The following is a 27,370-nucleotide window of genomic DNA, read 5'->3' on the forward strand; positions in this document are numbered from 1 at the left end:
AGCATGTGCAAGTGGAGAATTGGGGAATCAAACCCGGTTCTCCCAGAGAAGAGAGCTCTGGCTGACGGAAGGCCCTTCCAGCAGGTGCAAGTGGAGGAGTGGGGAATCAAACCCGGTTCTCCCAGAGAAGTGAGCTATGGCTGACCTAAGGCCATTCCAGAAGGTGCAAGTGGAGGAGGGGGGAATCAAAACTGGTTCTCCCAGAGAAGAGAGCTCTGGCTGACCGAAGGCCCTTCCAGCAGGTGCAAGTGGAGGAGTGGGGAATTAAACCCGGTTCTCCCAGAGAAGAGAACTCTGGCTGAGCCAAGGCCCTTCCAGCAGGTACAAGTGGAGGAGTGGGGAATCCAACCCGGTTTTCCCAGAGAAGAGAGCTCTGGCTGACCCAAGGCCATTCCAGCAGCTGCAAGTGGAGGAGTGGGAATCAAACCCGGTTCCCCCAGAGAAGAGAGCTCTGGCTGACCCAAGGCCATTCCAGCAGCTGCAAGTGGAGGAGTGGGAATCAAACCCGGTTCTCCCAGAGAAAAGAGCTCTGGCTGACCCAAGGCCCTTCCAGCAGCTGCAAGTGGAGGAGTGGGGAATCAAACCTGGTTCTCCCAGAGAAGAGAGCTATGGCTGACCCTAGGCCCTTCCAGCAGCTGCGAGTGGAGGAGTGGGGAATCAAACCTGGTTCTCCCAGAGAAGAGAGCTATTGTTGACCCAAGACCATTCCAGCAGGTGCAAGTGGTGAAGTGGGGAATCAAACCCAGTTCTCCCAGAGAAGAGAGCTCTGGCTGACCGAAGGCCCTTCCAGCAGGTGCAAGTGGAGGAGTGGGGAATCAAACCCGGTTCTCCGAGAGAAGAGAGCTCTGGCTGACCCAAGGCCATTCCAGCAGGTGCAAGTGGAGAAGTGGGGAATCAAACCTTGTTCTCCCAGAGAAGAGAGCTCTGGCTGACCCAAGGCTTTTCCAGCAGGTGCAAGTGGAGGAGGGGGGAATCAAACATTGTTCTCCCAGAGAAGAGAGCTCTGGCTGACCAGAGGCCCTTCCAGCAGCTGCAAGTGGAGGAGTGGGGAATCAAACCCGGTTCTCCCACAGAAGAGAGCTCTGGCTGACCCAAGGCCCTTCCAGCAGCTGCAAGTGTAGGAGGGGGGAATCAAACCTGGTTCTCCCAGAGAAGAGAGCTATGGCTGACCCAAGGCCATTCCAGCAGCTGCAAGTGGAGGAGTGGGGGGATCAAACCTGGTTCTCCCAGAGAAGAGATCTCTGGCTGACCCAAGGCCATTCCAGCAGGTGCAAGTGGAGGAGTGGGGAATCAAACCTGGTTCTCCCAGAGAAGAGAGCTCTGGCTGACCCAAAGCCCTTCCAGCAGCTGCAAGTGGAGGAGGGGAGAATCAAACCTGGTTCTCCCAGATAAGAGAGCTCAGGCTGACCCAAGGCCATTCCAGCAGCTGCATGTGGAGGAGTGGGGAATCAACCTGGTTCTCCCAGAGAAGAGAGCTCTGGCTGACCCAAGGCCCTTCCAGCAGGTGCAAGTGGAGGAGGGTGGAATCAAACCCGGTTCTCCCAGATAAGAGAGCTGTGGCTTTCCCAAGGCAATTCCAGCAGCTGCAGGGGGAGAAATGGGGAATCAAACCCGGTTCTCCCAGAGAAGAGAGCTCTGGCTGACCAAAGGACTTTCCAGCAGGTGCAAGGGGAGAAGTGGGGAATCAAACCCGGTTCTCCCAAATAAGAGAGCTCAGGCTGACCCAAGGCCCTTCCAGCAGGTGCAAGTGGAGAAGTGGGGAATCAAACCTGGTTCTCCCAGATGCGAGCTCTGGCTGACCCAAGGACATTCCAGCAGCTGCAAGGGGAGAAGTGGGGAATCAAACCCGGTTCTCCCAGATAAGAGAGCTCAGGCTGACCCAAGGCCCTTACAGCAGGTGCAAGTGGAGAAGAGGGGAATCAAACCTGGTTCTCCCAGATGAGAAAGCTCTGGCTGACCCAAGACCATTCCAGCAGCTGCAAGGGGATAAGTGGGGAATCAAACCCGGTTCTCACAGAAAAGAGAGTTCTGGCTGACCCAAGGACTTTCCAGCAGCTGCAAGTGGAGAAGTGAGGAATCAAACCCGGTTCTCCCAGATAAGAGAGCTATGGCTGACCCAAGGCCATTCCAGCACCTGCAAGTGGAGGAGTGGGGGAATAAAACCTCGTTCTCCCAGAGAAGAGAGCTCTGGCTGACCCAAGGCCCTTCCAGCAAGTGCAAGTGGAGGAGTGGGGAATCAAACCCAGTTCTCCCAGAGAAGAGAGCTCTGGCTGACCCAAAGCCCTTCCAGCAGCTGCAAGTGTAGGAGGGGGGAATCAAACCTGGTTCTCCCAGAGAAGAGAGCTATGGCTGACCCAAGGCCATTCCAGCAGCTGCAAGTGGAGAAGTGGGGGGATCAAACCTGGTTCTCCCAGAGAAGAGATCTCTGGCTGACCCAAGGCCATTCCAGCAGGTGCAAGTGGAGGAGCGGGGGGATCAAACCTGGTTCTCCCAGAGAAGAGATCTCTGGCTGACCCAAGGCCATTCCAGCAGGTGCAAGTGGAGGAGTGGGGAATCAAACCCGGTTCTCCCAGAAAAGAGAGCTCTGGCTGACCCAAGGCACTTCCAGCAGGTGCAAGTGGAGGAGTGGGGAATCAAACCCGGTTCTCCCAGAGAAGAGAGCTCTGGCTGATCGAAAGCCCTTCCAGCAGGTTCAAGTGGAGGAGTGGGGAATCAAACCCGGTCCTGCCAGAGAAGAGAGCTATGGTTGACCCAAGCCCATTCCAGCAGGTGCAAGTGGAGAAGTGGGGAATCAAACCCGGTTCTCCGAGAGAAGAGAGCTCTGGCTGACGGAAGGCCCTTCCAGCAGGTGCAAATGCAGGAGTGGGGAATCAAACCTTGTTCTCCCAGAGAAGAGAGCTCTGGCTGACCCAAGGCTTTTCCAGCAGGTGCAAGTGAAGGAGTGAGAAATCAAACATTGTTCTCCCAGAGAAGAGAGCTCTGGCTGACCGAAGGCCCTTCCAGCAGCTGCAAGTGGAGGAGTGGGGAATCAAACCCGGTTCTCCCACAGAAGAGAGCTGTGGCTGACCCAGGGCCATTCCAGCAGCTGCAAGTGGAGGAGTGGAGATCAAACCCGGTTCTCCCAGAGAAGAGAGCTCTGGCTGACCGAAGTCCCTTCCAGCAGGTGCAAGTGGAGGAGTGGGGAATCAAACCCGGTTCTCCCAGAGAAGAGAGCTATGGTTGACCCAAGACCATTCAGCAGGTGCAAGTGGAGAAGTGGGGAATCAAACCCGGTTCTCACAGAGAAGAGAGCTATGGCTGACCCTAGGCCCTTCCAGCAGCTGCAAGTGTAGGAGTGGGGAATCAAACCCGGTTCTCTGGGAGAAGAGAGCTCTGGCTGACCCAAGGCCATTCCAACAGGTGCAAGTGGAGAAGTGGGGAATCAAACCCGGTTCTCCCAGAGAAGAGAGCTCTGGCTGACCCAAGGCCATTCCAGCAGGTGCAAGTGGAGAAGTGGGGAATCAAACCTTGTTCTCCCAGAGATGAGAGCTCTGGCTGACCCAAGGCCATTCCAGCAGGTGCAAGTGGAGAAGTGGGGAATCAAACCCGGTTCTCCCAGAGAAGAGAGCTATGGTTGACCCAAGACCATTCCAGCAGGTGAAAGTGGAGAAGTGGGGAATCAAACCCGGTTCTCCCAGAGAAGAGAGCTATGGTTGACCCAAGACCATTCCAGCAGGTGCAAGTGGAGAAGTGGGGGATCAAACCCAGTTCTCCCAGAGAAGAGAGCTATGGCTGACTCTAGGCCCTTCCAGCAGGTGCACGTGGAGGAGTGGGGAATCAAACCCGGTTCTCTGAGAGAAGAGAGCTCTGGCTAACCCAAGGCCATTCCAACAGGTTCAAGTGGAGAAGTGGGGAATCAAACCCGGTTCTCCCAGAGAAGAGAGCTCTGACTGACCCAAGGCCATTCCAGCAGGTGCAAGTGGAGAAGTGGGGAATCAAACCTTGTTCTCCCAGAGATGAGAGTTCTGGCTGACCCAAGGCCATTCCAGCTGCTGCAAGTGGAGGAGTGGGAATCAAACCCGGTTCTCCCAGATAAGAGTCCGCACACTTCACTGCTACACCATACTGGTGCTTAAGGCACAGAAGAGATCTCGGCACTGAGTGAAGAAGGATCAGCTTCTTGGGCTTCGAAAACAGACAAGCCAGACGTCGAACCCTCCGTCTCTCGCAAGCCCGGAAGTAAACTGGGCAGTTCCTTTGAATCGAAAAGCCAGAGGTTTATTTTTGGGTGAGACGCTCAAATGAATAAGAAAGCCAGTTAGCTTTAGGGGAGTGGTTGAAGGGCAGGAAGCGAGTTATGCAGGATCTCTTCTTCCGGTCTGGGATTCTGTTAACATTTCAAAGCCTAAAGTTGATTTTTCCAAGGTCATCACGGACTTGGACCCGGATCAATGCGTCCGATGACTTCAGGCGGAACAGGCGGAGTGTGCTCTGAGGCCAGCTTTGAACTTGTCTAACTGGTCTTTTTTCTGCAGGTGTCGTTTTTGCCTTCCTGGTTTTTTTACAGCATGTTCCCTAGCCAGGGGTGCACTCACAGTTAACTTGTGTTTACTGCATTTATACCACATAAGAACATAAGAGAAGACCTGTTTGATCAGGCCAATGGCCCATCCAGTCCAACACTCTGTGTCACATAAGAACATAAGAGAATCCCTGTTGGATCAGGCCAATGGCCCCTCCAGACCAACACTCTGTGTCACATAAGAACATAAGAAAAGCCCTGTTGGATCAGACCAGTGGCCCATCCAGTCCAGCACTCTGTGTCCCATAAGAACATAAGAGAAGCCATGTTGGATCAGGCCAGTGGCCCATTCAGTCCAACCCTCTGTGTCACATAAGAACATAAGAGAAGCCGTGTTGGATCAGGCCAGTGGCCCATCCAGCCCAACACTCTGTGTCACATAAGAACATAAGAGAAGCCATGTTGGATCAGGCCAATGGCCCATCCAGTCCAACACTCTGTGTCACATAAGAGAAGCCATGTTGAATCAGGCCAGTGGCTCATCCAGCCCAATACTCTGTGTCACATAAGAACCTAAGAGAAGCCATATTGGATCAGGCCAATGGCCCATCCAGTCCAACACTCTGTGTCACATAAGAACATAAGAGAAGCCCTGTTGGATCAGGCCAATGGCCCATCCAGTCCAACACTCTGTGTCACATATGAACATAAGAGAAGCCATGTTGGATCAGGCCAGTGGCCCATTCAGTCCAACATTAGTTGGAATCATAGCAGAGAAATTTGACTGATACCCCGTACTTAGTTTGGTGTAGTGGTTAAGTGTGCAGACTCTTATCTGCGAGAACCGGGTTTGATTCCCCCCTCCTCCACTTGCAGCTGGTGGAATGGCCTTGGGTCAGGTTGTTCTTGAAAGGGCAGCTTCTGGGAGAGCTCTCTCAGCCCCACCTACCTCACAGGGTGTCTGTTTGTGGAGGGGGAGGTAAAGGAGAGTGTGAGCCGCTCTGAGACCCTGTCCCTGAAAGGGCAGCTTCTGGGAGAGCTCTCTCAGCTCCACCCACCTCACAGGGTGTCTGCATTTATACCACATAAGAACATAAAAGAAGCCCTGTTTGATCAGATAAAGGAGATTGTAAGCCGCTTTGAGACTCTGATTCAGAGAGAAGGGCGGGGAATAAATCTGCAGTCTACTTCTACTACTGATTTTCAAAGATCGGGCTAGCCTCGGCCAGCCAGATCTTGGGTTGTGAGAGAAAAGAACTTGAAACGAAGAACTTTCTCAGTTTCCTTAAGAAAGAAAAGGCACACTGTGCGTGAGCTGCCGCTTCTTCTTGAGATCCTCCGAAACGGCTCCTTATCTTTGGTCCCTGGGACACGAGGAAATGCAGGAATGAAAAAGGTAAAGAGCAGACGGAGCCTGGTTGGTAGAAAATGTTTGTGGAAGCGTCTTACATAAGCTAACAGTGTGGCGCGAACAGGGCAGTTAATCCCTTGTCACAAGGAAATGGGTCGGCTGAGGCGTGGCACAGACGCAAGCAGCGTCCTCTTTCTTTGCACAAGGTAGAGTTTCCATGTGTGCAGTTCCCTAATGCCCAGCCCCCTTTTCGGTTCTCTTGCTGACTGGCTTGTGGTTCAGGTGACCTGAATAGCAGCCCTTCTGCCACCGTCCTCTCTGTTCTTGTTGCGAAATACGGATTGGGGTGATGATCCCGGTTTTTACCTTTCCCAAGGTGTAGCAGAACTCACTGGCACATCTAGTGCGGGACACCAGTTTTGGAGGCCCAGTTATCAAACCTGCACTCAGCCTTAGTTTGGTCACTTTAACTTCCAGGTCAGGGGTGTTGAACTGACTTGATCCAACATGGCTTCTCTGATGTTCTTATGACTGGGGCAGGTATGCTCTGTATTCTTGGTGCTTGGGGGGGCACAGTGGGAGGGCTTCTAGTGTCCTGGCCCCACTGGTGGACCTCTTGATGGCACCTGGGTTTTGGCCACTGTGTGACACAGAGTGTTGGACTGGATGGGCCACTGGCCTGACCCAACACGGCTTCTCTTATGCTCTTCTGTGACACAGAGTGTTGGACTGGATGGGCCACTGGCCTGATCCAATATGGCTTCTCTTATGCTCTTCTGTGACACAGAGTGTTGGACTGGATGGGCCACTGGCCTGATGCAACACGGCTTCTCTTACGTTCTTATGTCTGGGGCAGTGATGCTCTGTATTCTTGGTGCTTGGTGGGGGGCAACAGTGGGTGGGCTTCTAGTGTCCTGGCCGCACTGCTGGACCTCTTGATGGCACCTGGGTTTTGGCCACTGTGTGACACCGAGTGTTGGACTGGATGGGCCACTGGCCTGATCCAACATGGCTTCTCTTATGCTCTTCTGTGACACAGAGTGTTGGGCTGGATGGGCCACTGGCCTGATCCAACATGGCTTCTCTTATGCTCTTCTGTGACACAGAGTGTTGGACTGGATGGGCCACTGGCCTGATCCAACATGGCTTCTCTTATGCTCTTCTGTGACACAGAGTGTTGGACTGGATGGGCCACTGGCCTGATCCAACATGGCTTCTCTTATGCTCTTCTGTGACACAGAGTATTGGACTGGATGGGCCACTGGCCTGATCCAACATGGCTTCTCTTATGTTCTTATGTGACACAGAGTGTTGGACGGGATGGACCACTGGCCTGATCCAGCATGGCTTCTCTTATGTTCTTATGTGACACAGAGTGTTGGACTGGATGGACCACTGGCCTGATCCAACATAGCTTCTCTTATGTTCTTATGTGACACAGAGTGTTGGACTGGATGGACCACTGGCCTGATCCAGCATGGCTTCTCTTATGTTCTTATGGGACACAGACTGTTGGACTGGAGGGGCCACTGGCCTGATCCAACATGGCTTCTCTTATGTTCTTATGAGGGCCAGATCTGACATAAATGAGACCTTGTCGGGCCAGGCTGTGCGGGTCATAAAACGTAATGCCAGTTAGCGGAGAGATAAACTTTGTAAAGGACGCAGACAAACACAATCAAAGATTTTTTAAAAACTTAAAAGATCCTTAAAAGATTAGCCCTCTTGCAATATTTTGTTTTCTCAGCACTTTCTGATAACTCACACCTCTTGCTCTGAATTATTGCACCAAAATATGAAGACAATGTCTGTGGTATAGCAGTTTTGAGTATGCTGTTCAGGTGTGTGTGTCTGTAAGTTGCAAACCTACTTCTGACTCATTGATATTCATTGCAGAAATCTCATGGTCAGTGAACATATGAACATATATGAACATATGAAGCTGCCTTATACTGAATTAGACCCTTGGTCCATCAAAGTCAGTATTGTCTTCTCAGACTGGCAGCGGCTCTCCAGGGTCTCCAGCTGAGGTTTTTCACACCTATTTGCCTGGACCCTTTTTTGGAGATACCAGGGATTGAACCTGGGACCTTCTGCTTCCCAAGCAGATGCTCTTACCACTGAGCCACCGTCCCTCCCCCTTTTTTTTTTAGCCAGTAGAGAGGGAGAGAAATTAACATCATCCGCAAAGGCTCTCAATTTATATTGTTCATCTTTTACCACCGTTCCCTTAATACTTGTATCTTCTCTTATCTGGTTATTCAATATCTCTAAGCATAAAATAAAAAGGAGTGGTGACAATGGACAACCTTGTCTTAGCTCAGGAAAAATGGCCTCAGAGCACACTGATTTATGCAGTAGCTCACAACTTTCATGCCAGTAGCTCACAAACTAGAATTTTTGCTCACAAGACTCTGCAGCTTAGAGGAAACATTGCTCACAACGCCCAGCCATTCAAGAATGTGTGAGCTGGAGGCTACAAATCTGTGAGCTAGCTCATGCTAACTCAGCCTAGAGGGGACACTGATTGTGAACTTTTGTACATAAATTGCTTCATGAGCTGGTTAGCCAGTGGAGGAAATAGAGGCTTTGCTCTGTAGCTCCTGTGCGATTGAGCAAGCCTGGCAAAGCAAGCTGTGATGCTGAAGGAAGCAAGAGAGAGAAAGAAGGAAATGACCGTGAGTTGCTCGTGAGCCTGATCTGGCCTTCGGGACGCACGCTTGACACCTCTCTTCTAGGCGATTGTACTTTGGTCACATTAAGAGAAGACAAAAGTCCCTGGAAAGGACAGTAATGCTAGGAGAAGCTGAATGCAGCAGAAGAAGACCCAACAGGAAACGGGTTGACTCCATCAAGGAAGTCACGACTGCAGTCGGCGAGACCTGAGCAAGGCCGTGAACATTCCGACATTTTGGAGGACATTAATTCATGCGTGTGTGTTATGTTCAGATTGAGTGTATAGTGTGGAATGAATTAGATGAATTAGATGACTCCCTTGTGGCCTGCTTGGAGCTACTGAGGGGCCCTTCTGTGGCTACGATGAGGAATCTTTTGCTAAACTTGCATTGTCCAAATCTGACATCAGGAATTCCAGGACTGAACAGGGATATTGGGGAGTTTTTTTAAATCTCATTACATACGCTAAACCCACTATCACCAAGTATAGCTATATATCCACAGTATTCCAGTGTATTTCTCTTTTTATAATAGTGTTTCAGAATCTCGGCTTGGCTTCGCGAACGAAGATTTAAGAAGGGTGCAATAGTCCACGTCTGCTGCAGGCTCGCTGGTGGCTGACAAGACCAATGCGGGACAGGCAGGTCCGGCCACAGTGGCTGCAGGGAAAAGTCTGATTTAGGGTTGGTGCTGTAGCAGTGCGATTCTTCCTCAATCTCCTTTTGTCCTCAAGACCAGCTATGCGTGCGTTCTCAAAAGAAGAGACAGCCTGGTGGATGGTGTGCCTCCATGCTTTGCGATCTGAGGCTAGGTCAGACCACTGGTGATGGTTGATGCGACGGGTGCCAAGGGATTTCTTCAAGGAGTCCTTGTACCTCTTCTTTGGTGCCCCTCTATTTCGATGGCCGGTGGAGAGTTCGCCATACAGGGCAATCTTGGGAAGGCGGTGGTTTTCCATCCTAGAAATATGCCCTGCCCAGCGCAGCTGCGTCTTCAACAGTAGTGCCTCGATGCTGGTAACCTCCGCCCGCTTGAGAACTTCAGTGTTGGTCACAAAGTCACTCCAGTGGATGTTGAGGATGGTGCGAAGGCAGTGCTGATGAAAGCGCTCGAGGAGTCGCAGGTGATGACGGTATAAAACCCACGATTCGGAGCCGTAGATGAGGGTTGTCATCACAACCGCTTTGTAAACATTGATCTTTGTGCCTTTTTTCAGATGCTTGTTGCTCCACACTCTTTTGTGCAGTCGGAGGTGGAGAACTTCTGTTTTCTTCAGACTAACTTCTAGGCCGAATAGCTTGGCAGCCTCTGCAAAGCAGGACGTCATATGCTGCAGAGCTGATACCGAGTGGGAGACGAGTGCAGCATCATCAGCAAACAGTAGCTCTCGGATGAGTTTTTCCATTGTCTTGGAGTGGGCCTTTAGTCGCCTCAGGTTGAACAGGCTGCCATCGGTGCGATAGCGGATTTAGACACCATCGTCATCATCTAGATCTACTGCAGCTCTTTGAAGCATCATGCTAAAGAAGATCGTAAAGAGAGTTGGCGCGAGAACGCAGCCTTGCTTTACACCTGTGCCTATTGGGAAGGGCTCCGAGAGGTCGTTGCAGTGTCTGACTTGGCCTCGCTGGTCTTCGTGTAGCTGGATGATCATGCTGAGGAACCTTGGGGGACATCCTAAACGTTCCAAGATTTGCCACAGGCCTTTCCTGCTAACGGTATCGAAAGCTTTGGTAAGGTCGACAAAAGTCACATACAGAGCCTTGTTCTGTTCCCTGCATTTCTCTTGGAGCTGCCTGAGAACAAATACCATGTCGGTGGTGCTCCTGTTAGCTCTGAAGCCGCACTGGCTCTCTGGGAGGAGTTCTTCTGCAATGGCGGGCACCAGTCTGTTCAGGAGTATTCTGGCAAGGATTTTGCCTGCGATGGAGAGCAGGGTTATCCCCCGGTAGTTGGAGCAGTCTGACTTTTCCCCTTTGTTCTTGTATAGGGTGATGATGATTGCATCGCGAAAGTCCTGTGGTAATTTGCCTTGTTCCCAGCAGGTGACAAGTACTTTGTGAAGTGAGCTATGTAGTACTGTGCCCCCATGCTTCCAGATCTCTGGTGGAATTCCATCAACTCCTGCTGCCTTGCCACTTTTCAGTTGCTTGATGGCTTTAACAGTCTCTTCTAGAGTGGGGATCTCATCCAACTCTGTTTTCACTGGTTGAAGTGGGGTGAGGTGAATTGCTGAATCTTGAACTACGCGGTTGGCACTGAAGAGAACCTGAAAATACTCCGACCACCGGTTCAATATGGATGCCTTGTCTGTGAGGAGCACTTGGCCGTCTGCACTACGCAAGGGACTCTGAGTCTGATATGATGGACCATATACTGCCTTCAGGGCTTTGTAGAACCCTCTTAAATCACCAGTGTCTGCACACAGCTGGGTTCTCTCAGCAAGCTTGGTCCACCACTCGTTCTGAATGTCTCGAAGCTTGCACTGGAGGTTGCTACATACAGCGCGAAAGGTTGCTTTTTTCCCAGGACAGGAGGGCTGAGCAAGATGTGCTTGGTAGGCAGATCTCTTTTTCGCCAGTAAATCTTGGATCTCTTGATTGTTCTCATCAAACCAGTCCTTGTTCTTCCTTGTGGAGAACCCGAGGACTTCTTCAGAGATCTGCAGGACGGTAGTTTTTAGGTGTTCCCAGAGTGCTTCTGGAGAAGGGTCTGTGGGGCAACTGGGGTCCTCAATTCTTGACTGGAGTTTTGCCTGGAAGGCAGCTTTAACTTCGGCTGACTGGAGACTGCCAACCTGAAACTTCCTCCGAGGGATACCTCCTCTCCTGGGTGTGGGTTTAAAGTGAAGACGGAGATTGCAGCGTACAAGACGATGATCCATAAGACATTCTGCACTGGGCATTACTCGGGTGTGTAAGACATCTCAAAGGTCTCTCTGGCGCACCAGAATGTAGTCAATAAGGTGCCAGTGCTTGGACCGTGGGTGCATCCAGGTTGTCTTCAGACTGTTCTTCTGCTGGAAGATAGTGTTGGTGATGGTGAGCTGGTGCTCCATGCAGAATTCTAGCAGGAGGCTCCCGTTGTCATTGCAGTTGCCAATGCCGTGTTTGCCAAGTACTCCTTTCCAGGCTTCCGAGTCTTTACCTACTCTGGCATTGAAGTCGCCAAGGATGATCACCTTGTCCTCTGTAGGGGTCTTCCGTACGAGGTTGTGTAGATCAGCATAGAACTTGTTCTTTTCTGCAGGATCTGCTTGAAGGGTTGGGGCATACACACTGAAGAGTGTTGCATGCTGCTTGTTTTGAAGTGGGAGGCGCATGGACATGATGCGATCTGAGTGACCTGTTGGCAGGTTTTCGAGTTTGGAGGCAATGGAGTTCCTGACCATGAAGCCAACGCCAGAAAGGCGGCTCTCAGCCTTTGATTTACCTGACCAGTAGAGGGTATAGCCAGCACCGTGTTCTTGAAGACTACCTTCCTCAGGGAAGCGGACCTCACTGAGAGCTGCTATGTCGATATTCAACCTGAGAAGTTCGTGGGCAACTAGAGCAGAGCGTCGTTCAGGGCGACCACTGTCTACTGTGTCAAGCATGGTTCTGATGTTCCAACATGCAAGCTTTAGTCTTTGCACACTTTGTGAGGCAGGTGCATGCCTTTTATTTGTTGTTATTTTTTGACCGCAAGTAAGGATGCCCGTTGACCGCGGCTAGCCAACTGGGGTGGAGGAGACGAGCTTTGTTTAGGCCACCTTTTCTAGGCCCCTCTCCGTGTGGAGCAAGCAGTGCTGTCCCTAGATAAGGCTGCTTGGTCGTTCAGGGTGCTGCCAAAAAAATGCTTTCGTCTCCGGGTTAGCATCAGGCGACCAATACCCTGAACCGCCTACATGCAGGATCGGGACTGCGGCTTCCAGTGGCACCTTCCACCTGCCGTTTTGCCCCTTGCCCATCGCTGCAGGACTTGGTGTGTTGTGGGCTGTGGATGTGGATATACCCTTCAGGCCTGCGCAGAGGAATTTTAGGTGAAGCGCAGTGTGCGCGGTACTGGCTCCACCCTTTCACCTTGGGGTCATCTGCCATGGCCCAGTAAGCCGGGACGCCAGCAGCGAGTCCTCCAGGTGGTAGGTGTTACATTAACGAGCTCTATCTGCCCGGGTTTGATGTTAGAGTTTTCCTTCTCTTAGGCTGGCAAGGTTGGTGGGCCCAGCCTGCCCATCCGGTTATACCGCCGGACAATTCGGTCGCACCATGACGTAGCAAACTCTGTGAAAAACGGGGGGGGACCAGCGAGAAGGTGTTCTACGGATGCAGTAATGCAGGAGAGGCCATTGCAGTGACCATCTGCCAGGCATAGCCAGACAGTGACCACGCGGCATTCACTACACCGGGAGAGGAGAGGCTATGTATTGCGCATACACTTTCCCTGGGGGGGTAGGATACCCAGAGGGAGCCCACCCCCCCACCCCCCCATGTTTCAGAATAATATTTTTTGTATTGACATGTTCAAATAGGGATACTGGCTGTTACATATACTAACCCATCTTCAGCTATATTTTAATGTATTTTTTTCAATGGCAAACTAGAATTATGTTTATATGTGTGTTATGTGTATAAATCTAACCTCTGAGAAACCTTTGCCCTCATTCTAACCCGGAGCTGACATTACAACAGACTCTCATTCATTGCACTTCACACCCAAGATACCTACGGGGTAAATACATGGACATCAATCTTCTACTCCTGCACAATGCAGGAAACTCACAAAGACCTCCCCCTAAATTCACAGGATCCTCATTGCTGTCAGATGGCCATCTAGCCTCTGTTGAAAAACCTCCAAGGAAGGAGAGCCCACCACCTCCCGAGGAGAAAGCCTGTTCCACTGAGGAACCGCTCTTAACAGTCATAGAATCCTAGAGTTGGAAAGGACCTCCAGGGTCATCTAGTCCAGCCCCCTGCACAAGGCAGGAACTCACAAAGACCTCCCCCTAAATTCACAGGATCTTCATTGCTGTCAGATGGTAATCTAGTCTCTGTTGAAAAACCTCCAAGGAAGGAGAGCCCACCACCTCCCGAGGAGAAAGCCTGTTCCACTGAGGAACCGCTCTTAACAGTCATAGAATCCTAGAGTTGGAAAGGACCTCCAGGGTCATCTAGTCCAGCCCCCTGCACAAGGCAGGAACTCACAAAGACCTCCCCCTAAATTCACAGGATCTTCATTGCTGTCAGATGGTAATCTAGTCTCTGTTGAAAAACCTCCAAGGAAGGAGAGCCCACCACCTCCCGAGGAGAAAGCCTGTTCCACTGAGGAACCGCTCTTAACAGTCATAGAATCCTAGAGTTGGAAAGGACCTCCAGGGTCATCTAGTCCAGCCCCCTGCACAAGGCAGGAACTCACAAAGGCCTCCCCCTAAACTCACAGGATCCTCATTGCTGTCAGATGGTCATCTAGCCTCTGTTTAGAAACCTCCAAGGAAGGAGAGCCCACCACCTCCCAAGGAAGCCTGTTCATAAGAACATAAGAGAAGCCATGTTTCAGGCCAATGGCCCATCCAGTTCCACTGAGGAACCGCTCTAACAGTCAGGAAGTTCTTCCTAATGTTGAGCCGGAAACTCTTCTGATTTAATTTCAACCCACTGGTTCTGGTCCTGCCTTCTGGGGCCACATAAAACAATTCCACACCATCCTCTATAGGACAGCCCTTCAAGTACTTGAAGATGGTGATCCTATCACCTCTCAGCCGCCTCCTCTCCAGGCTGAACATGCCCAGCTCCTTCAACCTTTCCTCATAGGACTTGGTCTCCAGGCCCCTCACCATTGAAATAAACTGAAACCATCTTCGTCGCTCTCCTCTGGACCCGTTCCAGCTTGTCTATATCCTCCTTAAAATGTGGTGCCCAAAACCGAAATACTCCAGGTGAGGTTGGACTAGATGACTGTGGAGGTCCCTTCCAACTCTCTGATTCTCTCCTTTGCTTCTGTAGCCGCAAGGGTCTTTCGCACGCTGACACCGTCTCCCCCCGTCCTCATCTTCTGTTTCTCCTCAGGGCTACACGTCCTTCTGGAATGACTGCATCTCCTCAGGCCTACGGGGTGGCATCCTCATCGAGCTGGCGCTGAGAGGGAGGATACAGCTGGAGCCGCAAACCATGAGGAAAAAACGGCTCCTGGACCGCAAGGTGAGGGTCGTGGGGGAGGAGGCACCTTCCCAGTCACTGTGAGACCTGCATTTATGAAAGACCCCCTCTTTGGTCGGCCAGCCAGGCCAAAGTGCCTCTTTCGAGAGCCGGTTTGGTGTCGTGGTGAAGTGGGCGGACTCTTATCTGGGAGAACCGGGTTTGATTCCCCACTCCTCCACTTGCACCTGCTGGAATGGCCTTGGGTCAGCCAGAGCTCTTTGTAGGAGTTGGCCTTGAAAGGGCAGCTGCTGTGAGAGCTCTCTCAGCTCCACCCACCCCACAGGGTGTCTGTTGTGGGGGGAGAAGACATAGGAGATTGTGAGCTGCTCTCAGATGAAGGAATAGGAGATTGTAAGCCGCTCTGAGTTCCTGATTCAGGGAGAAGGGCGGGTATAAATCTACAATTCTTCTTCTTCAGGCTCTATAGAGAGCCAGTTTGGTGTAGTGGTGAAGTGGGTGGACTCTTATCCAGGAGAAACAGGTTTGATTCCCCACTCCTCCACTTGCACCTGCTGGAATGGCCTTGGGTCAGCCATAGCTCTGGCAGAGGTTGTCCTTCAAAGGGCAGCTGCTGTGAGAGCTCTCTCAGCCTCACCCACCTCAAAGGGTGTCTGTTGTGTGGGGAGAAGATAAAGGAGATTGTGAGCTGCTCTCAGATTCAGAATGAAGGTTAGGGTATAAATCCAGTATCTTTTTCTTAGAGAGCCAGTTTGGTGTAGTGGTTAAGTGCGCAGACTCTTATCTGAGAGAACCGGGTTTGATTCCCCACTCCTCCACTTGTAGCAGCTGGAATGGCCTTGGGTTAGCCAGAGCTGTCTCAGAGTTGTCCTTGAAAGGGCAGCTTCTGGGAGAGCTCTCTCAGCCCCACCAACCTCACAGGGTGTCTGTTGTGGGGGAGGAAGGAGATTTTTAAGCGGCCCTGAGACTCTTGAGATTCAGAGTATAGGGTGGGATATAAACCCAGTATCTTCTTCTTCCTCCCTGCTTTCCCTTCCAGGTCCTCCTCAAATCTGATGCCCCCACTGGGGACGTGCTTCTGGACGAGACTCTCCGCCACCTCAAAGCCACCGAACCCGCTGAGACGGTGATGACGTGGATAGAGCTGCTGACGGGTGAGCGGGAGAGCTGTCCTGCCTTGGGGTGCTTAATCCCTCCCAGCTTGGCATCTGGGGGGCGTCTCTCGGCCAATAATTCATCATTACAAGAGACATATGTGAAGCTGCCTTATACTGAATCAGACCCAGGGTCCCTCGAGGTCGGTATTGTCTGCTTGTGCAGGCAGCAGCTCTCTGGGGTCTCATGCTGACGTCTTTCATATCACCCACTCCTTGGTCCAGTTTGGTGTAGTGGTTAAGTGCACGGACTCTTATCTGGGAGAAGCGGGTTTGATTCCCCACTCCTTCCCTTGCAGCTCCTGGAATGGACTTGGGTCAGCCAGAGCTCTCTTATCTAGGAAAACCAGGTTGGATTCCCCACTCCTCCACTTGCACCTGCTGGAATGGCCTTGGGTCAGCCAGAGCTCTTGTAGGAGTTGTCCTTGAAAGGGCAGCTGCTGTGAGAGCTCTCAGCCCCACCCACCTCACAGGGTGTCTGTTGTGGGGGGAGAAGACATAGGAGATTGTTAGCTGCTCTGAGACTCTGTCCTTGAAAGGGCAGCTGCTGTGAGAGCCCTCTCAGCCCCACCCACCTCACAGGGTGTCTGTTGCGGAGGAGGAAAGGAAAGGAGATTAAGGGGAGGGGCAGTGGCTCAGTGGTAGAGCATATGCTTGGTAAGGTTCAATCCCCAGCATCTCCAACTAAAAAGGGTCCAGGCAAGTAGGCATGAAAAACCTCAGCTGGAGACCCTGGAGAGCCACTGCCAGTCTGAGTAGACAATACTGACTTTGATGGACCTAGGGTCTGATTCACTATAAGGCAGCTTCATGTGTTCATATGTTCATAAGCTGCTCTGAGAGTCTGTCCTTGAAAGGTCAGCTGCTGTCAGAGCTCTCTCAGCCCCACCCACCTCACGGGTTTCTGTTGTGTGGGGGGGAAGGAAAGGGAATTGTGACCCCTCTGAGACTCTGTCCTTGAAAGGACAGCTTCTGGGAGAGCTCTCTCAGCGGCACCCACCTCCCAGGGTATCTGTTGAGACTGAGATTCAGAGCAGGGTGGGCTGTAAATCCAATTTCTTCTTCTTCTTTTACCTGGAGGTGCCAGGGATTGAACCTGGGTCCTTTGCTGTACCTCCCGTATCTTTGGTGAGAAATTCCAAGTTTGGCCCTCCCATTCCTGCATGCAAGAGGGGGCAGAACAAGCAAATTTGCATTGACCAGCACATATCCTGGGCGTACCCCCCTTCTTGGCAGTCTAATGGGGGAGATGCTAGGAATGGGGAACAGGAGGGGGGAGTCCCTATGGGGGGGGAGTCACATGGGGATGGTGGAGCAAGCATGGTGTTATGGTTGAGAACAGTGGGCTCCTATCTGGAGAACCAGGTTTGATTCTCCACTTCAGTTTGGTGTAGTGGTTAAGTGCACGGGCTCTTATCTGGGAGAACCGGGTTTGATTCCCCACTCCTCCACTTGCACCTGCTGGAATGGCCTTGGGTCAGCCAGAGCTCTCTTATCTGGGAGAACTGGGTTTGATTCCCCACTCCTCCACTTGCAGCTGCTGGAATGGCCTTGGGTCAGCCAGAGCTCTTTTATCTGGGAGAACCGGGTTTGATTCCCCACTCCTCCACTTGCACCTGCTGGAATGGCCTTGGGTCAGCCAGAGCTCTGGCAGAGGTTGTCCTTGAAAGGGCAGCTTCTGGGAGAGCCCTCTCAGCCCCACCCACCTCGCAGGATGTCTGTTGTGGGGGGAGAAGATAAAGAAGATCGTAAAGCCAGTTTGGTGCAGTGGTTAATTGTGCAGACTCTTATATGGGAGAACCAAGTTTGACTCTCCACTCCTCCACTTGCACCTGCTGGAATGGCCTTGAGTCAGCCTTAGCTCTGGCCCACCCACCTCACAGGGTGGGGGAAGGAGATAAAGAAGATTGTAAGGCGCTCTGAGTCTCTGATTCAGAGAGAAGGGCGGGGTATAAATCTGCAGTCATCTTCTTCCTCTACCTGCAGCCAACTGGGGCGACCTTGGGTCTGTCACAGAATTCTCTCAGACTCACTTACCTCACAGGTTGTGGGGAGGGGAAGGGGAAGGCGGTTGTAAGCAGCTCCGATAAGTGAAAGGCCGGGCATGAAACCAACTCTTTTTCTTCAAAGACAGTGTTGCCTTTAATCTCTCTGGCAAGATAGGAAGAGGAATGCATAGATGAGGCACACCCTGTGGATTGAGAAGGTGGAGAAAGAAGTCCTTTTCTCCCTTTCTGACAATACAAGAACTCGTGGGCACTCCATGATGTGAAGGAGCAGCAGGCTCTGAGGAAGTCCTTCTTCAGCCGACGAGGAATGAAAATGTAGAATTCACTGCCACAGGAAGTGGTGGTGGCTACAAGCATAGCCAGCTTCAAGAGGGGATTGGATGAACATCTGGAGCAGAGGTCCATCAGTGGCTATTAGCCACTGGGTATTGTTGGAACTCTCTGTCTGGGGCAGTGATGCTCTGTATTCTTCATGCTTGGGGAGGGGGCAACCGTGGGAGGGCTTCTAGTGTCCTGGCCCCACTGATGGACCTCCTGATGGCACCTGGGTTTTTTGGTCACTGCGTGACACAGAATGTTGGACTGGATGGGCCATTGATCTGATCCAACAGGGCTTCTCTTATGTTCTTATGTGACACAGAATGTTGGACTGGTTGGGCCATTGATCTGATCCAACAGGGCTTCTCTCATGTTCTTATGTGACACAGAATGTTGGACTGGAGGGGCCATTGGCCTGATCCAACAGGGCTTCTCTTATGTTCTTATGTGACACAGAATGTTGGACTGGTTGGGCCATTGATCTGATCCAACAGGGCTTCTCTCATGTTCTTATGTGACACAGAATGTTGGACTGGAGGGGCCATTGGCCTGATCCAACAGGGCTTCTCTTATGTGACACAGAATGTTGGACTGGATGGGCCATTGGCCTGATCCAACAGGGCTTCTCTGATGTTCCTATGTGACACAGAGTGTTGGACTGGAGGGGCCACTGGCCTGATCCAACAGGGCTTCTCTCATGTTCTTATGTGACACAGAATGTTGGACTGGATGGGCCATTGGCCTGATCCAACATGGCTTTTCTGATGTTCTTATGTCTGCGGCAGTGGTGCTCTGTGTTCTTGGTGCTTGGGGGGGGGCACAGTGGGAGGGCTTCTAGTGTCCTGGCCCCACTGGTGGACCTCCTAAAGGCACCTGGGTTTTTTGGTCACAGAGTGTTGGATTGGACGGGCCACTGGCCTGATCCAACATGGCTTCTCTTACGTTCTTATCTAACAGAGGTGGATGGAGTTACATATTGATCCCCTTCCTCCATGGATCTTTGGGATGGTGTAGATCACGGGTGGCCAATGGTAGCTCTCCAGATGTTTTTTTGCCCACAACTCTCATCAGCCCCAGCCATTGGCCATGCTGGCTGGGGCTGATGGGAGTTGTAGGCAGGAAACATCTGGAGAGCTACCGTTGGCCACCCCTGGCGTAGATTAGATTTCCACCCCCTGCTCTTGCCCCACTTACACTCCCCACCGGATGGTTAGAAAGATAAAAGATGTGGTGGATGGACAGGTTCCCCCACTCGGGTTCTTGCTGAGACAGGGGTTTGAATCTGTGTGTCGTACCTCCTGGAAGATGTTCATTTATTTAATCAAATGTGTATCCCGCCCTCCCCTAACGGGCTCAGGACAGCTAACAACAGTGAAAAACCACGTCGAATATTCAAAACAATACACAATAATTAGGGTTTGTAGAATCTTTCGGGCTCAAGTGCCGTGTTCTACTGGAGAAAGTTTTCCTTCCAGACGTTTCGTTCTCAGCTGCGGAGAACATCCTCAGTGGCGTTGCAGCCGGAGCAGGCGCTCTGACGCTCTGACCTCTGACCGCCTGCCCCGGCTGCAACGCCACTGAGGATGTTCTCCGCAGCTGAGAATGAAACTTCTGGAAGGAAAACTTTCTCCAGTAGAACACGGCACTTGAGCCTGAAAGATTCTACAAACCCTAATGATGATGCCAGCCGTGAAAACCTGAACTCTTTGATAATATACAATAAAATCAATCCAAACATTTTAACCATAAAATCCAAGATGCACGTTGGCGTTTCTCAATATCTATATTTGTCCAGTGGGAGTGTCAGTGCTGTGGGACGTTTGCTACCTCCCCTTACCTATTGAAGGCAAGCTTAAATAGTTCGGTCTTACAGGCCCGGCAGAACCGTGGCAGATCCCGCAGGGCCCTGATGTTTTCGGGAGGGCATTCCACAGAGCGGCGGCTATTGTCGAAAAGGCTCTGGCTCTCGTGGTGGACAATCGAACTTCTTTCAATCCGGGGATCTGAAGGAGATTTTGGGACCCTAAACGTAGTGCTCTCCGGGGCACGTATGGGGAGAGGCGGTCCCGAAGGTAGTCAGGTCCCAGGCCGTAGCCCATGAGTGATGTGGAGGGAGGTGGGAGGCCAAGGGGCATGCCCCCTAGCGCCTGCAAGGGACGGAATATCCTGCTGTTCACTAAACCCGCTCTCCCGTAGGCGAAACCTGGAACCCCTTCAAGCTGCAGTACCAGCTGCGCAACGTGCGTGAGCGGATTGCCAAGAACCTGGTGGAGAAGGGGATCCTGACGACGGAGAAACAGAACTTCCTCCTCTTCGACATGACCACCCACCCGGTGACCAACACCACCGAGAAGCAGCGGCTGGTGAAGAAGCTCCAAGAGAGTGTTTTGGACCGGTGGGTCAACGACCCCCACCGCATGGACAGGCGGACTCTAGCGCTTCTGGTACTGGCCCACGCCTCCGACGTGCTGGAGAACGTCTTCACCAGCCTGCCCGACGAGAAATACGACGTCGCTATGAACAGATCCAAGGATCTGCTGGACAGAGAGCCCGAGGTGGAAGCTGCCAAGACGGGCAGTGTGGAAATGATATGGGCGGTCTTGGCCGCTTTCAACAAGTCTTAAATCCTCCCCAGAGAGTTTCCACCTTCCCCCTCTAGGAATCAGAACTCTCGCTCTGTGGAACGTCCCACGCTGCATGGCGACAGCTGATGGAGCCTACTTCCTGCCATGCCCACTCTCGCCCAACTCTAGACAATAGGGGGTGATGGAGAATATTCTCTGTTGGAATGCCGATATCTTCACCACCATTTGCTCCAGTTTGGGGACTGTTGGATTACAAGAAGGAGCAAAGAAATCTATATCAATTGTTTCTCTCTCCTGCCCTACCCACCCAGCCTCTTAATTTTTTCATACCCCCCCCCCCAAAAAAAAAACAACTAAATGAAGGCCTGTGTCTGATGGAACTGAATTGAATTGCATCTCTTATTTTTTTTATTTCAAACTCTCTTCTTTTTTGATGTTTTTAGGAAGGAAGGAATTGTGACGTGAGTTCTTTGAGTTTTGTTTTGTTTTGTTTTTAATTTCGCCTTCTGTTTCGGCCCTGTCTCGTTTTTTTTGGTCTGAGCGGCTCCAGTTTGTCTCCGCTCTTCCGTGTGTTTGTCTGCAAAAGATCATTACAGCACAACTTCTATGCATTCTCTGGTGTTTTTATTTCCCCCATGTCCTTCCCTATCTCCATGTTCAAGTCAGTCTTCTAGCGCAGAGAATACCTCTCGCGAATACTCAGGGCTCCCCAGTTAAAATTGTACAATTCAAAACACCGAATTTTCGTGAGCTGCTGATGAAGCAGATCTGCGTAATTTCTTAGCTTGTAAAAGTAGAATGAACAATTTTTTAGTCATGGAAGCAGGAAGCCCTGCCTTGTGACATCAGGCAGCCGCATTTGGCCAAACCGCCAGCTTTGGAGAGGGGCTGTTGCTCAGAGGAAGAGCCTCTGCTTGGCATGCAGGAGGTCCCAGGTTCAATCCCCGGCATCTCCAGTTAAAAAGGACCAGGCAGGAGGTGATGGGAAAGACCTCAGCCTGAGACCCTGGAGAGCCATGGAGAGGGGCCATAGCTCAGTGGCAGAGCCTCTGCTTTGCATGCAGAAAGTTCCAGGTTCAATCCCTGGCATCTCCAGTTAAAAAGGACCAGGTAGGAGGTGATGAGAAAGACCTCAGCCTGAGATCCTGAAGAGGGGCCATAGCTCAGTCGCAGAGCCTCTGTTTGGCATGCAGGAAGTCCCAGGTTCAATCCCCAGCATCTCCAGTTAAAAAGGACCAGGCAGGAGGTGATGGGAAAGACCTCAGCCTGAGACCCTGGAGAGCCATGGAGATGGGTCATAGCTCAGGGTCAGAGCCTCTGCTTGGCATGCAGAAGGTCCCAGGTTCAATCCCCGACATCTCCAGTTAAAAAGGACCAGGCAGGAGGTGATGGGAAAGACCTCAGCCTGAGACCCTGGAGAGCCATGGAGAGGGGCCATAGCTCAGTGGCAGAGGCTCTGCTTGGCATGCAGAAGGTCCCAGGTTCAATCCCTGGCATCTCCAGTTAAAAGGACCAGGCATAGAAGAAGAAGATATTGGATTTATATCCTGCCCTCCACTCCGAAGAGTCTCAGAGCGGCTCACAACCTCCTTTCCCTTCCTCCCCCACAACAGACACCCTGTGAGGTGGGTGGGGCTGAGAGGGCTCTCACAGCAGCTGCCTTTTCAAGGACAACTTCTGCCAGAGCTATGGCTGACCCAAGGCCATGCTAGCAGGTGCAAGTGGAGGAGTGGGGAATCAAACCCGGTTCTCCCAGATAAGAGTCCGCACACTTAACCACTACCCCAAACTGGCTCTCCTGAATTGAACTGCATAGATGATGTGGAAGACCTCAGCCTGAGACCCTGGAGAGCTGCTGCCAGTCTGAGTAGATAGTATGACTTTGATGGGCCATTTGTTTGATTCAGTATGAAGCAGCTTTGTGTGTGTTTTCCCTGTCATGTTTTTCTCCCTCCTTTCTTCCAAAGAGCGTGATTCCTCCCTCGACTGGGGGAACAGTCGTGCAGATGGGATTCAATGCAAGCAAGTGTAAAGCGAGTTACATTGAGGCAAATAATCCCAACTTCACACATACATCGATGGGATTTGAATTGGCAGCAAGGAAGCAAGAAAGGGACCTTGGGGTGCTAGCAGATAACTTGATGAAAATGTCCCCACAGCATGCGGCTGCTGCGAAAAAGGCAAATTCAATGCCAGCCATAATTAGGACAGGAATCCTTTCGTCATAAAACCGAGGTTGTGGTGGCAAATCCCAGCATCCTGATTCGTTGCAGTCACCGGAGCTGTACTGCATCAACTATTGGCTTGACCCTCTTGTCTGTCTCCACTTCCCACTACCATTGGGTAGCCTCTCTGTCACCCGCCTGCCGCAACCTTCCCATGTTCTTGCAGGATTGGCTCACAAGCCACCTCTGCCTTGCCATTGGCTGATTCTGCTCTCCCCCACCCACTGCTGGCTCTGTCAGGCAAGAACACCACCAGACGGCCCCTGACCTCTGAGGGAGGCAGTCTCTGCTGACAGGCTCTCCTGGGGGCTTACTGATCACTACTGCCTCTCCTCAGAGCCCTGTCTATCTTCCTTCTCATTTTTCTTTCTCTCATTCCTTTCCCCCCTCTTCTTTCTACCTCCCCCTTCTATTAAACATATGAACATACGAAGCTGCCTTATACTGAATCAGACCCTGGGTCCATCAAAGTCAGTATTGTCTTCTCAGGACTGGCAGCGGCTCTTGGTCCATCAAAGTCAGTATTGTCTTCTCAGACTGGCAGCGGCTCTCCAGGGTCTCAAGCTGAGGTTTTTCACTCCTATTTGCCTGGACCCTTTTTTGGAGATGCCAGGGATTGAACCTGGGACCTTCTGCTTCCCAAGCAGATGCTCTATCACTGAGCCACTGTCCCTCCTTCCTTCCTTGAACATATGAAGCTGCCTTATACTGAATCAGACCCTCAGTACATCAAAGTCAGTATTGTCTTCTCAGACTGGCAGCGGCTCTCCAGGGTCTCAAGCTGAGGGTTTTCACACCTATTTGCCTGGACCCTTTTTTAAAGATGCCAGGGATTGAACCTGGGACCTTCTGCTTCCCAAGCAGATGCTCTACCACTGAGCCACCGTCCCTCCCCCTATTCTTTCGCTGTACCTCTTTCAATCTTTTTTATTTCATTCTGTCCACCTTCCTACATCTCTTCAACTGACAAAAAAGGAATGTTTGTTCACAGCAGAGAGGGGCCACTTCAACACCATCAGATCAACGGGGAGCAAAAGGGAGGTTTGCAGCCACCAGCAGAGCAGGTCCTCTTGTCAGCTGCTTGATGCTACCAGTCATTTCCTCCCAGGGAACCACTGTTGAAGTCCTGTGAAGGACTATCCTTTTCCCATGTAGAGGCTGCAAGGGTGCCAATTCCAGGTTAGGAAATTCCAAATGGCTGAGATCACCTCCCCTTGAGGTGTGTGTGTGTGTGTGTCAGGGGGGGAATTAATGCCTTCACTTGGGTGAAGAAGAAGAAGATGATATTGGATTTATATCTCGCCCTCCCCTCCGAAGAGTCTCAGAGCGGCTCACAATCTCCTTTACCTTCCTCCCACAACAGACACCCTGTGAGGTAGATGAAGATATTGGATTTATATCCCACCCTCCCCTCCGAAGTGTCTCAGAGTGGCTCACAATCTCCTTCCCCTTCCTCCCCCACAACAGACACCCTGTGAGGTGGGTGGGGCTGGAGAGGGCTCTCAGAGCAGTTGCCCTTTCAAGGACAGAGGCTCAGAGCAACCTACAATCTCCTTTACCTTCCTCCCCCACAACAGACACCCTGTGAGGTAAATGAAGATATTGGATTTATATCCCTCCCTCCACTCCGAAGACTCTCAGAGCGGCTCACAATCTCCTTTCCCTTCCTCCCCCACAACAGACACCCTGTGAGGTAGATGAAGATATTGGATTTATATCCCGCCCTCCACTCCGAAGAGTCTCAGAGCGGCTCACAATCTCCTTTCCCTTCCTCCCCCACAACAGACACCCTGTGAGGTGGGTGGGGCTGGAGAGGACTCTCCCAGCAGCTGCCCTTTCAAGGATAACCCCTGCCAGAGCTATGGCTGACCCAAGGCCATTCCAGCAGCTGCAAGTGGAGGAGTGGGGAATCAAACCCGGTTCTCCCAGATAAGAGTCCGCACACTTAACCACGACACCAAACTGGGTGGGTGGGAAGACAGCAAGGCTGGGAGAGCACTTGCCCAGAGGCCTTTAGCGGTATCCTTTCCATGTTGCTGAGAAATTCCTAAAGTATCACTACAGGCCTCAGAGGGAGCGGTCTTTTCTTTTGGGAACCACTGTTACCAATCTCCAGGTGAGGGCTGGAAATCACTCAGAATTACAACTTCTCTGCAGATGGCGGAGATCAGCTCCTGGACATTCTGTGGTGGATTTTGAGGAGAGCTTCAGGGTGGGGTCTGCCAGACCCAGGTTCTTGCTGTGGAAGCTGATTAGGGGATTCTGGACCAGTCACAGAATTTCAGCATAACCTGCCTCACAGGGTTGTTGTTCAGATCAAAGGAAGGAGAGGAGAACCGTATCGGCAGCGTTCGATACGGTCGACCATCGGCTTCTGGCGTGCCGCCTTGCCGACGCAGGGATTCAGGGGTTGGCCTTGCAATGGTTTTCCTCTTTCCTTGACGGTCGGGGACAAAGGGTGGCGATTGGGGAGGAACTGTCCCAGAGACACACGCTTGATTGCGGGGTGCCTCAAGGGGCGGTACTCTCCCCGATGTTATTCAACATCTATATGCGCCCCCTTGCCCAGATTGCCCGAAGGTATGGGCTGGGCTGTCATCAATATGCTGATGACACCCAGCTCTATCTGCTTATGGACGGCCGGCCCGCCTGCGTCCCAGAAAATCTGGACCGGGCGTTACAGGCAGTGGCTGGGTGGCTTAGGCTGAGCGGGCTGAAGCTGAATCCGGCGAAGACAGAGGTCCTTTGCTTGGGTCGTCGGGGACTGGGGGGGGGAAATCCCCCTGCCAGTTTTTGACGGTGCGCCGCTAATGGCGGCGGACAGGGTCAAGAGCCTGGGGGTACTATTGGAGCCTTCTCTGACGATGGAGGCTCAGATAGCAGCCACTGCCAAGTCCGCTTTTTTTCATCTTAGGCGGGCGAGGCAGTTGGCTCCCTTCCTGGAACGCGACGACCTAGCAACAGTGATTCATGCTACGGTCACCTCGAGGTTGGACTACTGTAATGCCCTCTACATGGGGCTGCCCTTGTGCCGGACCCGGAAGCTGCAGTTAGTGCAGAACGCTGCTGCCCGGCTGCTATTAGGGCTCCCAAGATGGGAGCACATTCGGCCGGGGCTCCGGGATCTGCACTGGCTGTCGGTAATATTCCGAGTCCAGTACAAGGTGTTGGTCATTACCTTTAAAGCCCTATATGGCCTAGGACCTGTCCACCTTAGGGACCGTCTCTCCCCACACGTTCCCCAGAGAGTACTACGCTCCGGTTCACAAAACCTGTTGGTAGTCCCTGGGCCAAAGGAGGCCCGTCTAAAATCCACCAGGAATCGGGCCTTCTCAATAGCGGCACCTTACTGGTGGAACCAGCTGCCGGAGGAGGTGCGGGCCCTGCGGGACCTAGGGCAGTTCCGCAGGGCCTGTAAGACAGCCCTCTTCCGGCAGGCCTAAAACACCTAACTGACAATGAGAACATCCTTTGGATGGAACAAAATGCTTTTACAGACCGCTGGTTTTATTTTATCTTGTTTTATTAATTATGGTTTTAATTGTACTTGTAAATGTTTTAAATTGAATTATGTGATTTATTATGTTGTAAGCCGCCCTGAGACACTTTGGTGAGAAGGGCGGGATATAAGTCTAAATATAAATAAATAAATAAGAATGATATAAGCTGCTTTGGTCCCCCCCCCCCCCACCATGCTGTCGAGAAAGACTATCTTTTTCCTCTGTCGAGGCAGCGGCAAAAGGGAAGGTGATGGAAACTTGAAGTCAGAGGGGCAGGTAAAGGGATGGCTGCGCCTGGGGGTTGGCTGTCCTGTGCCTGGCTGCTTACCGCTGTTCTGCAGCAGCCACCCTAGGACAGCCACTGTGGCATGAGAGTTAGGACTTCAAAGTGGGATCTGCGAGGCCCAGGTTCTTGCTGTAGAAGCCGCCAGGGTGATTTTGGACCAGTCACGGTCTTCCAGCCTAAACTGCCTCACAGGGTTGTTGTTCAGATCACACAGGGGGAAAAGAGAATGACGTAAACTGCTTTCATCCTCCCCCCTCCCCACTGTGAAGAAAGACTATCGTTTTCCTATGTAGAGGCTGTAGGGAGGGGGAAGGCGATGGAAACCTGAAGTCAGAGAAGCAGATAAAGGGAAGGAGATAGGTTGCCAACTCCAGGTTAGGAAATTCCTGGGTATTCAAGGGGTGTGGCCTGGAGAGGGTGGGGCTTGAGGAGAGAGAGGACCTCAGATGGGTACAATGCCATTTCCTCCTGGGGAACCACTGGAGATCACTCGGATTTACAGTTGCTGTCTAGATGGCAGAGAACAGCTCCCCTTGAGGTGCATGGGGGGGGGGGAGTTAATGCCTTCACTTGGGTGGGTAGGAACACAGCAAGGGTGGCGTGCACTCGCCCAGAGCCTCCTCCTAGAACC

At 51.9% G+C, this 27,370-nt stretch overlaps 1 protein-coding gene across 2 annotated transcripts in view; it reads left to right on the plus strand.

Annotated features, from left to right (window-relative positions):
- The window catches only part of GOLPH3L (golgi phosphoprotein 3 like), a 49,156-nt gene extending 27,817 nt beyond the window's left edge, over positions 1 to 21,339 (plus strand). For both annotated transcript variants that reach the window (XM_060256492.1, XM_060256498.1), the window contains exons 3-5: positions 14,573 to 14,704; positions 15,702 to 15,816; positions 20,340 to 21,339. In XM_060256492.1, the coding sequence (XP_060112475.1) occupies positions 14,573 to 14,704; positions 15,702 to 15,816; positions 20,340 to 20,767 (675 nt within the window). In that variant the 3' untranslated portion in view covers positions 20,768 to 21,339. The remainder of the gene's footprint in view (positions 1 to 14,572; positions 14,705 to 15,701; positions 15,817 to 20,339) is intronic.
- Positions 21,340 to 27,370: the final 6,031 nt, after the last annotated feature.

This window comes from Heteronotia binoei, chromosome 1 (assembly GCF_032191835.1).
Source record: "Heteronotia binoei isolate CCM8104 ecotype False Entrance Well chromosome 1, APGP_CSIRO_Hbin_v1, whole genome shotgun sequence".
Taxonomy (NCBI): Eukaryota; Metazoa; Chordata; class Lepidosauria; order Squamata; family Gekkonidae; genus Heteronotia; species Heteronotia binoei.